We start from the raw sequence: 15,370 nt of genomic DNA, 5'->3' as shown, positions 1-15,370 counted from the left end.
TGGTGCCAATGTGGCATTTCATGGGCATCTTCCCCTTGTACTGGGGGAGCACTGTGGCTGGTTACGTAGTTCTCTATTCCACAGGACAATCCCCTGTGGCAAGAATGAAGTTGAAATGCTGATCAACATTGACCTATGTGCTAGGCGTGTCCAGGGACAGGGCACACTGACCTTCTAACAGGGTACAGACCTGCGCATGCAAGAGTCTGACCCTACAGAACCCACAAGGGCAAGCTGAAATTTCCCAGATGCCTGGAAGCCAAGGCACAGGCTCTGGAACCTTTCTTTTCAAAAAGGAACCAGTCTGGGGCACCTGGGTGGCTCAGCTGGTTAAGCATCCACCTCTTGATTTCGGCTCAGGCCATGATCTTGTGGTTCGTGGGTTTCGAGCCCTGTGTTGGGCTCAGCACTGGCAGAGTAGGGCCTGCTTGGGATTCTCTCTCTCCCCACTCTCTTCGCCCCTACCCTGCTCATGCTCTTTCTCTCTCAAAATCAATGAACAAACTTAAAACAAATAAAATAAAAAAAATAATAAAGAACCAGTCTGCTTTTTCTCATTTGCTTCTTTCTTCCGAACTTAACAGAAGTTTTACTTATTTATACTTACTTATTTATACTTAAGGAAAAAAGCCCACTATTTCTAGGTTGAGTGCCATTTCCAAAAGTCTGGTCGCTCATGGTGAAGACTTTCCATGTATAATCGTTTTTTCACTCCTCCTTCCCTCCCACCCACCCTTCCTCACTTCCAGAGTTGAAAACATCAATTTAAGCATCCCCAAGAACTGAAAAGAAGGTAGCAATTCCTCAGCACAGACTTCCAGATACTTGCAGTCTTTATAAGGGAGGTCCATCTTTGTGTTTGCTTGTTTAACTGTTGTTTCTCAAGGCATTTAATTTGAGTGCCTTGGTGGTGAACACCAACCATGGCACCTAGATGGCCCCCTCTTGGCTCAGATCCTCTCCTGTTTTCCCCTCAACAGTTTCTATCTTATCAAGAGGTAAAGGCAGCAGAAAAAATATACATTCCCCGGATCTCTGCAAAGCAATGCTAAAAAAGATCAACAAATCCCATAACTATGATTTTAGATGAGGTTTCTTACCTTCTAGCAAATGATTAATCATTGACCAAATTCCATTTCTAGAATGCATAGTGATATGTTAGGTGTAGGTGGGGGTGGGGGAAGACTTTGTGGTTAAGTAACACTGGGAGATGCCTACGTGTCCCCCTCTTCTTGGGCTCCACAGTACATTTCTAGGAATGATGTAATAAGGAGCCTGTTTAAATTCACCTCACCTGGCAACTCCTGAGCCAGTTCTCCATAATCCATCCTGCCCCCTTCTCTGGAGCTTTTCTTCTTGGTGTTCTTACCAACATATTCTGTAGTTCAGAGGAAGCCATAATAATGGATACCACTGCAACGCGAATCAATTTTCCAACAAATGTTTGATAGAAAAAAAGTGTTTTAGCATCCACAAGGGAGAGGAGGAAATGGAGCGACCTTTCACTCTATCAGAAAATCCTGAGATCATGGCCCAGCAATGGCATCTTGATTAACAACTTTCCTCCTTTTGAACCATGTGATGTAAGAAGCGGCCCACTATCTTTGCAGAAGGTTTGGAAAACAACCCTGTAAGATGCTGGGCAGAGACAGCAAGAAACACCCACCCCCAGGCCCCATGATGGCTCTTTAATCACAGGGCAGGCAGAAAGGAGGAACAGGCAAATAAACAAAAGGGCTACTTCATCTTTCCTTGCACAAAAGGGCCTAGGTGCAGAAGAGAAGACAAAACCTACAGCTCTAGGAGCAGTGATAGGCGCTGCTCAAGGAACTGGCGGCGAGCGGCTCACCCAACACATCTCAGAGTGACATTTAAATATAATGCTGATGTGCCATATATTCTGGAAGCATGGCATCAACTCTCTTATTTGTTCCCCTTACCACTCAGTAATAAGACATACAAATGATCAAAAACAACAGTGGGTGAGAGAAATACTAATGCTCATTTAATTGCCATCTGCTTTGGAACTGCTTCCCATCACAAACAGCAGTGGCTCGCAGTGATAAGGCCGCTGCAATGGCTAAGCGCTGAGGTCCATGGCATTTGCACTTACAGATAAGGCAGCAAAGACAACCCCACGTCTCCAAGGCTCACTGGATTTGACAAAGGAAAACTGACCTTAGCACCCAGCCTAGCACTTTCCTATTGTGTGTGAGTGTGGGAGTAAACAAGAGGGCTATTTTACTCTATGTTTAGTAGAAAAATAATACTAAAGAAATTAAATGGAGCCTTTTTGATTCATTCCTAGTCATCCCTGTCTTAAATGTTACTGCCTGTTTTCACATCAAATTTCAGTTTCTGATAGTTAAGAGATGTCATCTCTCTTCTTCAGCCCAGGGACATTTTACATCCATGCAGCTTAGGAACAGAACCATCTGTGGAGAGAGCTCCGAAGTTGGAGCAGCCATATTTGCTCTGTGTTTTTCCTGTGTGTCATGGGAGTTCTTGCTACAGCAAGGAGGAGAAGCAGTTGCACTAAATTCCCTGTCTCTGTCGTCTGACAGGGCAAGGAAAGAAAACCGGAAACTGACAGGAGAAGAAAAGGGTCAGGGGGAAATACTGGGTCAAGACTCAAATCATTTTGGGAGGGAACTGGAGCAGCCCAGAGTTCAAGGTGTCTAAAGATCACCATATGCATGAAGGCAGAAGGAATTATGGGCAATCGCAGAAGTACCAAATTGTCTCTGTAAGGAGGGATTCTTCATCCCCTGGTGACCTCACAGCACAGAACTCCAATAAGTAAGTGACTGGAAGCTCCTGTCAATGCCCAAGCCCTCCCCCTAAGGAATGTCTTAACTTAGAAAAGCCTTTTAAGGAACATTTTTCTTGTTTCTATAAAATGATGCCACCCACCCAACATTACTGAGACTTAAAATACATTTAAAAACTATATAGAACATGGAGTTGCTGGTGCTTAAAGAAAATCATGGTCACATTACTAATGCGTTAGAATTCTGAAATTTTGTAGTAGGCATGGAATTAAAAGATTTTCCTTATGATGGTGAACTGCTTATGACAAAACAGTCTACTGCAACAAAGTAAAGGGTAAAGTTAGGAAGAAGAAAATGTAACTGGTGGATTTTTCTTTAGCTTGTTAGAAATAAACAGAAATGAAAAGAAATTAATGGAAGGGTTGCTATGGTTGGGCACTGTAACAAGAACTCACTAGATCTTCACCTATGAGCTGGGGACTGCTGTTATCCCCGAGCCTCAATGAGGACACGACAGGGTAAAATGTTCTGCAGAGCTCATTCCGGGTCACACAGCCAATGAGCCGTGGGGGCTCCAGCCAGCATCCTCACGTACCTGCTAAGCGGCCTCCATGAAACAGCAGGCCAAGAACGATAGACAGTATTTGAATCCCCAACCATTACCTTCATAGAAGTTTATCTAGACATTGAGATGTATTTGAGACCGCTTTGGAAATTATGAGAGAACTTGTAATTAAAATTTACTTTGAAAAATTACTTCAAAAAAAGAGAAACCCAATTTAAACAAGCCCACGAAGGGTACTAGAGAGGTATTTTAAGGGAAAAGAAATACAAGTGAGCAAGAAACACACGAGATACACTTAGTCTGATTCATAATTTTAAACTAGCAAATTGAAAAATGATGAGATGCCAATTTTACTACCATTACTGAAAAATAAAATTTTTCTTAGAACCCAGAATTGGCCATACTGAGTACAGCATGGGACTCTCAATCTCAGGGTCATGAGTTCAAGCCCCATGTTTGGCATGGAGCCTCCTTTAAAAAAAAAGAGAGAGAGAGAGATAGTGCTATATACATATAATGGAATATTATATAACCTTTAAAAAATAACTCAAAAGCCTTATATGCATTGGCAGGAATATGCTCCATGATATATTACATAAAGAAAGCAAAGCGCAGAACATGGTATATTGGATTATCTTTTTGGGTTAAAAGGGACATGTATGTTTGTGATACATACATACATATATACACACAAACCTTACATTTATGTATATACATATTAACATATACACAGATATGCTTTGTGTTTTATATTCTTATACTTTTTGAAGAAATTCATGTCTTTTATTTAAAAATGTTATCAAGAACTATTTAGGTAGGAGGATAATAGGGTGCTTTGGTTTTATTTCTTTTTTCTCAATTCAAAATAAATATGTACATATTTTAAACTCTCCTTGCGCCATTTTCATATTACCTTGCTTTTATAGAAAAATAGGGCAAAATACAATTTTTAAAAATTTACAGAGGTTACATATGCTCACTTAAATGACCCAGAAGTAATAAGTGAAGTCCCACCACACTGGATAGTGTGTTCTCTGTGATGTGCCTGGACGTTACCCAATGCAGTGGGCCAGCGCCACTAATCTCTTACCCCCACTCTCAAAGAGATCACTACTCTTAAAGTTGGGTGTATATCCTTTCAGAATTTTTTCTGTGCACTTTAAGCATATGTATAAAGATGGTAAAGGTTCTTAGCAAATAATAATGGGATCATTTTGCAATATACTTTTTCTCTTGGTACTAAATCACTGTCATCTTTCTATCCTGAACACTGAGATCTAACTCATTATTTTCAATAGATGTATGGTTTTCTACAGAATGGCCATCCACATTTAACCAGTCTCTACTGATGGATATAGCTGTTTTTGATCTTTTTTTATGCAAATAATGCTGCATGAAATTATAGCATAAAAATTTGTCTGTTTTTAGCTATCTGATTAAAGAAATACATAATTCCTAGGCTAAATATTTGGTGAATTATAAAAGTTGGGATTGCATTAGCTTGGTCAGGCATAAATAAAGTCTTACTTTTCTAATTTAAACTAGTAGAGTGGTTTTGGACAAACTGACCTCACCTAAAAGCTGAGAAAATATAATTTATCAAATTACTTAGTGTCCTGAAAATGTGCATATTCTCCTTGAGGGGTCAAAATTATTTCAACAAGAAGAGCACACTCCTCTTGCCAAGTAACACTGGCTTTTGAGGACACATCCTCAAACATGGAACAGAACTTTGGTTTTAGCACCATGTACCCTGTATTTCAGCTTCCTCAGAATGCATAAATAAGTCCATCACTTTACTTATGAAGGCCTTGGCCTGGGCTGCTTCTCTGTCTGGAAAGTTAGTTTACCTTCTTGCTGTGATTAATCTTTCAAGGTCCAAACGGATTAGTCCAATCTTTCAAGGTCCATAACGGATAAGTATAACAGATTATACTTATTTATATATGTGCACATGTATATGTGTACAAGGCTGGAAAACTGAGGATAAGTGTACGTGACTTTTCCAACTTTATATCTCTGACCCATATAGTAGGTATGAATTAATAATTGTTGACTACATCTTTTCCTTTGAGAAAAACATTTTAAGTGAATACACTAAGAAATTGTTTTTACTGATGAAACTAGTAAATGTTAACAAAAGTTCCAGCTCTGGGGTGCCTGGGTGGCTCAGTCAGTTAAGCATCCGACTCTTGACTTTGGCTCAGGTAATGATCTCACGGTTTGTGAGTTCTAGCCCCACACTGGGCTCTGCATTGACAGTGCAGAGCCTGCTTAGGATTCTTGGTCTCCCCGCCATCTCTCTGCCCCTCCCACCATTCGCTTGCTTTTTCTCTCAAAAAAAAAATAAACAATAAAAAAACAAAAACAAAAAACAAAAGTTCCAGCTTACACCCTGCTGATGGGTTATCCGGCAATCTGTATCTGAAGTTTTAAATACACATACAACTCCTTCCACTTCAAAGAATTTATCTTCAGGAAACAATCATGAATATTTCCAGAGCTTTACACATTATTATTTATAAGAAAAAATGGAAATGGCTTCAATGTTTATCAATAACTAAATTATGGATAATACAGATTTCATGACATGGAAAAATATGGTCTATTAAGTGAAAAAAATGAACTCTCTGAAGTAATGGGTCCAAATGAGTATATACAGTAAGATCTATTTAATTAAAACAGAAGACATGAGATTGAAAGTGAAGGGACCAATATGGCAACAGAGCTGTCTCTAGGCAGTGGATTTAGTGGATGACCCTTCCTTCACTCTTTGCGCTGTCAGAATCTCTTTTCTGATACATATTTTACCTACTTTGCCTTTTACAGAATAAGACCTACTAAACATATTTGTGGAATGAATAAATCCATATTATCTTTCTTTAGCCATAAAAAAGTTTTTTTTTTCCCCTAGAAAATGCTAGTGTGCAAGGATACGGTTTCATTTTGAACCTTTTCCTATGGAATCAACATAGAATTTCAATGTTCTAGAGAACAGGGAATCGATAGATTTCCTATTGTCGTGGCTCAGCACATAAATGTTCATATCTGAATGTGGGAGCTTAGTTAAGCAGATGAAATAAAAACACACTGTTTAAATCAAGAGGCCATAAAGAAAATAAAAAATTTAGAAAAAGATGGTTCTCATATTCTTATGTTGTTATCCTCAGGTAAGTCCCTTAAGTAAGTCCTCAGGGTGTCTGCCCTCAATTTCTTAACCTATAAGAGAAATGACCAGAGAATTCTGAATAAAGTCTTTGAATGTCAAATCTGAGATTCAGACATCAACTGTGGAATCCCACACATGATAACATAGTACAGAAATTTCAAATGCTTCTGATAAAAAGGAAGTGACTATAATGATGTGTTGGGAAAGAAAATATGTGAGACTATTTTTTAAAGGGATTATTCTGAATCAGTACGTACACAAATATTGACACTGGTAATGAGCTGCACTATAAATACAGATGTTTCTTTAGCACAGAACTACATGTGTCCACATCCCTTCTCAACAACTTCTGGACTCTATGGAGAGTTCTTGACACAAAGTAGGAACTCAACACATCATGCTTTCCCTTTTCTAGTCCAATTTCCCCTTTCCCTGGTATGAATTAGAGAGTTCCATTTGAAAAATAAGCCATGCAGAAGGAAAATCCTTAAGTATTCCACCATATTTGTTTATACAACCATTTCTAAAATGTATTAGGTGGTATACACCACCTGCTGTCTAAGCTCAAGTATTTGGAACATGATGTAACTCATCTGCTGATGCTTATGGACATCACAGCCTCTTAAAGATACTCTTTAGGTCCCCCGTCTCTTTTCTCATCCACTTACTAGCCCCACAACACCCCTCTTTTCTGTGCTCTTAAATCAGCTACAGTATGTTCTGGCTTCTGATACAGGCTTCCTTTTTAAATAAAAAACAAAGGAGGAGGAAGAAGGAGTCTTTATTTTGTGACTGAAAAAACCCTCATGGCTCACATCACTCTTGAATCTGCAATTGGGTTGTTAAAGCTGAGGATTAGAGAAAATATTCCCACCAGAGACTCAAGCATTATTAAAAAACAAAACAAAAACAAACAAACAAAAACAACCCACAAAATAACTCCCAATCCCCAAAGCTGGGATGTGTTCCAGCTTACTATAGAAATTATTGATTTTATTGTACTGTTAGCCACACATACGTTGTGTGCACACATTTTTGAGCCTTGCTATAGGATATACCGTAATGATAAGCACTTCACAAGAATGCTAAGAGGGAGGCAGGAGGAGTATCTTTACAGGCCAGGAAATGAATGTTTGAAAGGTTATGTCATTGTCCCAAGGTCACCCAGCCAGGAGTAGAGAGTGAGAATTTGCACCCTTGGTTAATTTGATACAATCACTCTGCTGTACCATTCCCTTAGAATTCAATGCACTGGGAGTAGAGAAGATCTTTGTTATCTTTTAATGTTCTTGGCTTAACTTAGGGTAATAACAAGCTAATATGTTTGGGTGTAAGCAAAATCCTAGGTTTGGTTCAGGTTTTGATTTCTCCCATTGATTTAGCTTAGTAAAACCACAAGTCTTCTGTGGGAAGACTGGGAATTTTTGTGGAACTGAACACTCTGGTGAATGTGGAAGAAAATCCAATCATGTGGATATTTGAGTTCAATTTAAATTTTTTAGTGATACCAATTGAGATCTATGGTTCCATATGACTTATGTCTTTTTCTCCCTTTGAATGATGATGTAAGAAAATCCCTCACAAACATATTCGTAAAAATGGATAAACCATATAAAACTGCAGTATTTTAAAATAAGAAAGAACTTTAAAGATAATCCAGCCTTGCCCTTTAATTTATTACTAGGAAACCTGAAGTTATTATCTATCCTTGATTTCTTTGAGGGTATAAGGGTTGGCTGCACTGGTAGGAACAGTTATATATATTTTTAACCACTGGTGAAATTTTTTATGATCCTATAATCTGGACTTCTTAACTTACCTCCAAATCCATCAGGCACATATGTTTTAAGAACAATATTGCAGAAAATTGTTGGCAGTGATAATGGTTTATTTCCCTCATTTCGAAGAGAAATGTGTCGATAACCTGCTTGGAGGCCATCCAGCGGAAGAATCCTCTGGCCTATCAGCCTATTGTTGTCATCATACACAGCTATTCTCAAGACTGCCAGGTCAGGGAGGATCACCTGCAAACAAAGAATGATACCTTTCATGGATTTTTTTGGAAAGCAGCTCCCAAGAGCCCTGACTCTAGGAATTTGGACCATATCCACACTGCTCTTAAATGTGCCTTTATGGTGAAACGATGCCCGTGATCAATTTGCATTCCTGAAGTACACTGTACAAACTGTAGTGTCCAAGCCATTGAAAAAGCAATTGAACAGGTTTCCTGGAAATCATCTCATTGAAATTTTTAGATGAAATGGTTGTGAAAAATTATTAGTCCAACCCTTGTCATCTTTCCCAATCTCCATGCATGTAGTGGACAAGAAAAAGGAGACCTTGAGAGGGGCACCTGGGTGGCTCAGTCGGTTAAGCATCAGACTCTTGATTTCAGCTCAGGTCACGATCTCACCGTTCATGAGACGGAGCTGTGCACTGGGCTCTGCACTGACAGAATGGGGCCTGCTTGGGATTCTCTCCCTCCCTCTCTCTCTGCCCCTTTCCCACTTGTGCTTTTTCTTTCAAAATAAATAAAGCTTGTTTTGTTTTGTTTTTAAAGGGAGACCCTGAGAGATCAAGTGACTTTCCTTGATGTCAGAGACTGTAACATCTGGGCCCGGAATTGGGGCTTTTGACTTTGAATCCTGTGGTTTGTCTCCTACCTGGGCTGCTTCTGACATCCAGCTCTGTTTTTAAGATTATGGAAAGTATCTCTGAAGAAACGCTTTGCATATAAAGGACAATGTATGTAGAAATTTGAATTTTCCCTTTCTCTTGCACTTCTCAGTTTTTAGTAGATTTTGGGATACTAAATACAGTGATATGTGGCAGCGAAAAACATTAATGATCCAAGACATTTACTCTCAACCATCTCCAAAATGAATAAATGGACATAAAATCTAAGCTCAGATAGCAGAATCCTAATTCACGTATAAAATAGCAACATGACAAAAGGAAATCAAATGTTTTTAATCAGGAATGACTTTTCATTGGTTAAGAACAACCAAGACATCTTGGCTAGTTTAAGCACTGTGCCTGAAGCTAGACAATGGACTGGTTGCCTTCTTTAACTTCTAAAGAACAGAGAAGGATACAGACCTGGCATCTCATTTCTGGGGCCAGTAATGCTATATGTAAAAACCAAGTTTGATATTTCCTTACTCATCAAAAATAAAGAATGCCTGAAGTCAAATTTCTGAATCTCTAGAAATGTGTGTAGGGATTATTCATTCTGCCAAAGCACACTGGCTATACTGACAACAGATCCAGCTACAACAAAGTATAAAAAACCAGGGGGGAAAAAAAAGGCTCATGACAGGTGTGTATGCAATCTACACTACAGTTTGACTATAGAAGAGAAGGTCATAGTGGGGGTTGCACGGATAATGGTGGAGGGCGTGGATCTCACAATGGCTTGTTTCATTGAACTACTGATCTTCTGTAACCTCGTTTCTGTAAACCAGTTAGCTTATTCTGAAGCTGCTAATCCTCACTTTTGTTAAGATAAGAAGCCAGTTATCTGTGTTGTGGGACATACAAATGGAGCAGAAACACCTGGAAAATCTCTGCCTAAAGAAGAAGTGAGAAACTATTTTTTTTAAATATATGAAATTTATTGTGAAATTAATTTCCATACAACACCCAGTGCTCATCCAAAAGATGCCCTCTTCAACGCCCATCACCCACCCTCCCCCTCCCTCCCACCCCCCTGTCAACCCTCAGTTTGTTCTCAGTTTTTAAGAGTCTCTTATGCTTTGGCTCTCTCTCCCACTTCAACCTCTTTTTTTTTTCCTTCCCCTCCCCCATGGATTTCTGTTAAGTTTTTTTTAATATATGAAATTTATTGTCAAATTAGTTTCCAGTGAGAAACTATTTTGGATAGGATAATAAAGCAAGTGAGAAAGAAAACCAGATATTCTTGGAGACAACACAACCAATGCATGGGGTTTTCAATACATCTTACACTGACAAAAGAGAAACAAAGGGAAAAATTATTACAAGATTAAAAACTGAATCATTATAGAGAATGGCTGTGATTGGTCTTAGGATCAAGATATACAATTAGGAAACCTCCCCCAAACCCAAAACAGACTGTGGGGGTGGCAACAGGTGACATGCTTTCTGGAAGCATAGGACAATACCAACTGGCCTAGTTAAGGACAGTTATTGGCCTTTTGGGTTCACCACCCTACCTGTCCTCTTGGCTAAAGGAGCACTGCAAGTTACCAGCTGCTGCCTTGGCAGAACAGAACTCTCCAGTGTAGGATGATGTCCATCCATGAGGACACATTCTAAGGAGATTGCAAACCTGGACAGTGAGCATTGCCACACAGAAGGTGGGCTCCTTGGAGGAGGAAAGGGGAGCCGAAAGGACAAGGACAAACATAACAACAATCACATGTCATCTCTAGAACTCATCCACTGAAAGAAGAGAAAAAGGAGACATTTTGGGTTGCCTAACTGCCCCTATGTCATATAGTGTCTATACACTAAACTGTGGCCCCTAACTTAGCAGAGTGAGTCTGACACATTGGAAATGCCCTACCTTCCGAAACACAAATGATTCTTCATTGTAAACTGGATTGAGTCCATTGTTCATCACCATGCGAGTTCGGAATTCCTTACGTATGGTGTCAGTGGGTAAACCATACATATCCACTTCTACATATGTACCAATTTTCTTATCTGATAAAAACTGACCTGATATGACCTGCAGCAACACAGAAATAGGATAAGAGACAAGTCTGTGTAATTATCAAGAGCAAAGAGTAATCTAGAAGAAATTTTCTGTCCATCTTTAGAAATTTTAGTTATCTATGAAAATAATATGTTCATTGCTTACTAAATTAAAACACTATTGAGCAAGTAGTATATGCAAAAAAACTCAAGACAGAGGTTCTGACTTTGAGAACCATCTATAGAAAGAAAGAAGAAAAAAAATAATGAACCATATAATAAAAAAAAAAAATGTCTACAGCAGCTTAATTCCACCTAAGTGCCCACATGTATGAAATGAAGTTAAGGGTTCAAATATGTCCTAGGATCCCATCATAGCTCTGAAATTCTGCCATTTCATACCTTACTGAATTCTTTTATAAGTCTGGGAAAGAGACACACTGAAGAAAAAAAGGAATGCTAAAATTTGCCCCTTATCCTTTACCAATATTGACAATGGTCAGTGTTACAGATTTATAAAGACCAGCATTAAATTCCATCTATTGTAATGCCATGGAGAGACTATTTTTCATTTACTTTCCAAAGGACTACAGCCATTTATCATTTCCATAGTACTGAGTACCTGATAATTTTGAAAGTTTTTTGAGGTAAAACTAGCACACAATAAACTGTACATATTTAAAGTGTATAATAAGATCAGTTTGGACTTACGTGCACATATGAGAAACTGATGGTTTTGACTTTTTCAGAATGTCATGTAGTTGGAATCATACAGTATATAGTCTTTCCATTTGTTTCTTTCACTTAGTAATAAGCATTTAAGTTTCCTCTATTTATTTTCATGACTTGCTGGCTCATTTCTTGTCAGCATTGAATAATATCCCATCATCTGGCTGTACCACAGCTTACGTATCCATTTACCTACTGAAGGATGTCTTGGTTGCCTCCAGTTTTTGGCAATTATGAACAAAGCACTACAAACATCTCTGCATGGGTTTTGGTGTAGATGTAAGTTTTCAATTCATTTGGGTAAATACCAAGGAGCATGACTGCTGGATTGTAGGGTAAGCAGCGCCACTTTGCATTCTCGAAAGCAACGAATGACAGTTCCTATTGCTTCACATCTTCCACTAGGTACTTTTTTGATCTGATGTCTTCCTAAAAGTAGCTAATAGTTTTACTAGTGACCAAAATGTATCTCTTAAGAAGGGGGCATTTTGAGTCAAAGCTGAGAGCAACACATGGATCCTACATCTTGACATAAAATATTTTACTGTGATATTTTAAGTCTTTTCCAGGGCCATCTGCATACACATTTATAGAATACTGTGAACAGCAGGGGCCTTACCTGCACTGAGCAAGTGGCTGCAATAACCCCATCGACAGGAGTTTCAGAGAAGGGATCAAATGTTCGATCGGGCCGTCTCATGAAATCTGGTTTGAGAAGGTACCTGGTGGGACAAAAGCATAGAAAGAGTTTATTAGTTGTGCTTACAAAGATTGTAATACCACTAAGTACTTCCTTTTCCCCATATCTAAATTAGGAGCTAGACTTTTAGGCAGATGATTCTAAGGACTGAAGAAACTATTCCTGTCCTAGGGATAATCCTAAAGAGAAGCAGGAAAGAAGGAATGATTTTTAGATTCCAGGCTCCTTGACATCTACTAGGACTTCCTGATACTATTACATTCTCTTGAACTTTTTTTGTCATGGAACTCTTTAGATATTTACTCTTATATGCACAAAATAAAACTCAAAGAACAACAATGAAAAACCAACTATATGAGCTATAGTTATTAAAATATGAAGAGTACATGATATTCTACTTCTCTGTGTTTTAGTTACTACATTAAATTATGAGATATAATGCCAAGTTAATAAATATAATTTCAAAGTACCGATATGCATAAAAATATTTTGTGAGATCTATACCAACAGTAATGAGATATGAAAATATTTGGTTTACATTTGGTGTCAGAGTCACAGGTACCATTAGTATTACTGTAAATTGTTGTCTATGTTCACAGTGAAAAGAACCATGCAATTTCAGTTAGAGGCAGGTGAACATAAAGATGTAATTACCTCCCCATTTCTGGGCAGCGCAATTAGGCAAGAAAATGAAATAAAAGTTACCTAGACAGAAAAAAGGAAGTAAAACAACTTCTATTCACAGATGACATGATCTTGCATATAGAATCTACTAAAGGAATCTACCTAAGGAATCGACTAAAAAATGATTAGAACCAGTAAATGAGTTCAGCAAGGCTGCGGGATACAAAATCAATATACAAAAATCAATTTTATTTCTACACACCAGCGATGAACAATCCAAAAATGAGTTAGGAAGATTCTATTTATAATAGCACCAAAAAAGAATTACTTGGGAATACATTTTAAGAAAATAAGTACATGTACTTTGAAAACTACAAAATATTGTTGAAAGATATAAAGAAGGCCTAAGTAAATGGGAAAACATCTTGTGTTCATGGACCACCAGACTTACTATGGCTAAGATGGCACTATTTCACCAGACTAATATACAGATTTGATCCCTATCCAGATCCCAACTGACTTCTTTAGAAATTAACAGGTGATCCTAAAATTAATATGGAAACTTAAGGACTCAGAATAGCCAAGGAACCTGGAACAAGAAAAACAAACTTGAAGGTCTCCTAATTCTCAAAACTTATTACAAAGCAACAGTAATCAAGATAGTGTAGTACTGGCATAAGGATGCACATATAAATCAATGAGACAGAACTGGGAATCCAGAAATAAATTCATATATCTACGGTCAATTGGTTATTGACAAAGATGCTCACACTAGTCAACGGGGGAAGGAATATTCTTTTAAACAAATGTTGCTGGGACAACTCTAACCACCACACGCAAAACAATAAAATTGGCCCTTCTAACATCATGTACCAAAATTAATTCAAGGTGGATCAAAGACAAAAATATAAGAGCCAAAATGATAAAATCGTTAGAAGAAACATAGGGATAAATCTTTAGGACTTGGCAATGGATCTTAGATATAACACCAAAAAGCACCAACAACAACAATAAAATAATAATAAACTCAGCCTTATCATAAAAACTTTTGCTCTTCAAAGGACACTATCAAGACAGTGAATAAACAAGCTACAGAATGGGAGAAAAATTCACAAATCATATATTATCTGATAAGAGGTTCGTGTCTAGAAAATGTAAAGAATAACCCAGTTAAAAAATGGGCAAGTGATCTGTGTACACATTTCTCCAAATAAGAGAAACAAATGGTCAAAAAGGAGATTAAAAGATGCTTAGTATCACTGATTATCAGAAAAATGCAAATCAAAACGATATGTCACTAAATACACACATTAGGATGGCTATAGTAAACGAGTCAGATAACAGTAAGTGTTGACAACGACATAGAAGTGTTGATCAGGACTAGAACCCTCCTACATTGTTGGTGGGAATGTAAAGTGACACAGTGCTTTTGGAAGACAGTCTGGCAGTTCCTCCAACAGTTAAATATAAAGTTGCCATATGACTCAGCAATTCCACTCTTAGTATACACCCAAGAAAAATAAAAACATACCTATACAAAAACTTCTTTGTGAATATTGTAGGAGCATCATTCAGAATAACCAGAAGATGGAAACAGTCCAAAAGTTCATCAGTAGATGAATGGATATACAAATATGTGGTATATCCACACAATGGGAAATTATTCAACAATAAAAAGAAATAAAGTACTGATACCGGCTACAGCACAGATGAACCCTGAAAGCATGAGGCTAAGTGAAAGAAGCTGGTCACAAAACACCATGTATTATAAGAATCCATTTATATAAAATGTGCTGTAGAGACAAATGCAGAGACAGAGAGTCGATCGTGGTTGCTTAAGGCTGGGGATAGGGAGCAGGGGATATTGGGAGGTAATAGCTCAAGGGTATGAGTTTTCTTTTTGAGGTAAGGAAAATGTTTTGAAATTGACCTAACTACACAATGTCTGCCCCTCATGCCCTTTGGTTACAGTCACATAATCATACCGCAGCCAGATTCCATAACCACCCTGAACTAGTATCAGACAACGTCATCTCTCTAAAAAAAAATTTTTTTGTTAGAAAGGCCTATAGCTGAAGATAGAAAAATTCCATACTCAGACAAGCTGTAGACAAAGGGCAATAAAAGCACTTTCC

The 15,370-nt window shown here is 38.0% G+C and overlaps 1 protein-coding gene across 10 annotated transcripts in view; it reads right to left on the bottom strand.

Annotated features, from left to right (window-relative positions):
- PLCB4 (phospholipase C beta 4) overlaps positions 1-15,370 on the bottom strand; it is a 420,321-nt gene that overhangs the window by 40,378 nt on the left and 364,573 nt on the right. For all 10 annotated transcript variants that reach the window (XM_043602872.1, XM_043602876.1, XM_043602879.1 and 7 more), the window contains 3 exons: positions 12,531-12,633; positions 11,052-11,216; positions 8,325-8,529 (listed from right to left, as the gene is read on the bottom strand). In XM_043602872.1, coding sequence (XP_043458807.1) covers positions 8,325-8,529; positions 11,052-11,216; positions 12,531-12,633 — 473 coding nt within the window. The remainder of the gene's footprint in view (positions 1-8,324; positions 8,530-11,051; positions 11,217-12,530; positions 12,634-15,370) is intronic.

This window comes from Prionailurus bengalensis, chromosome A3 (assembly GCF_016509475.1).
Source record: "Prionailurus bengalensis isolate Pbe53 chromosome A3, Fcat_Pben_1.1_paternal_pri, whole genome shotgun sequence".
Taxonomy (NCBI): domain Eukaryota; kingdom Metazoa; phylum Chordata; class Mammalia; order Carnivora; family Felidae; genus Prionailurus; species Prionailurus bengalensis.
This window is presented reverse-complemented; position numbering and strand designations above follow the sequence as displayed.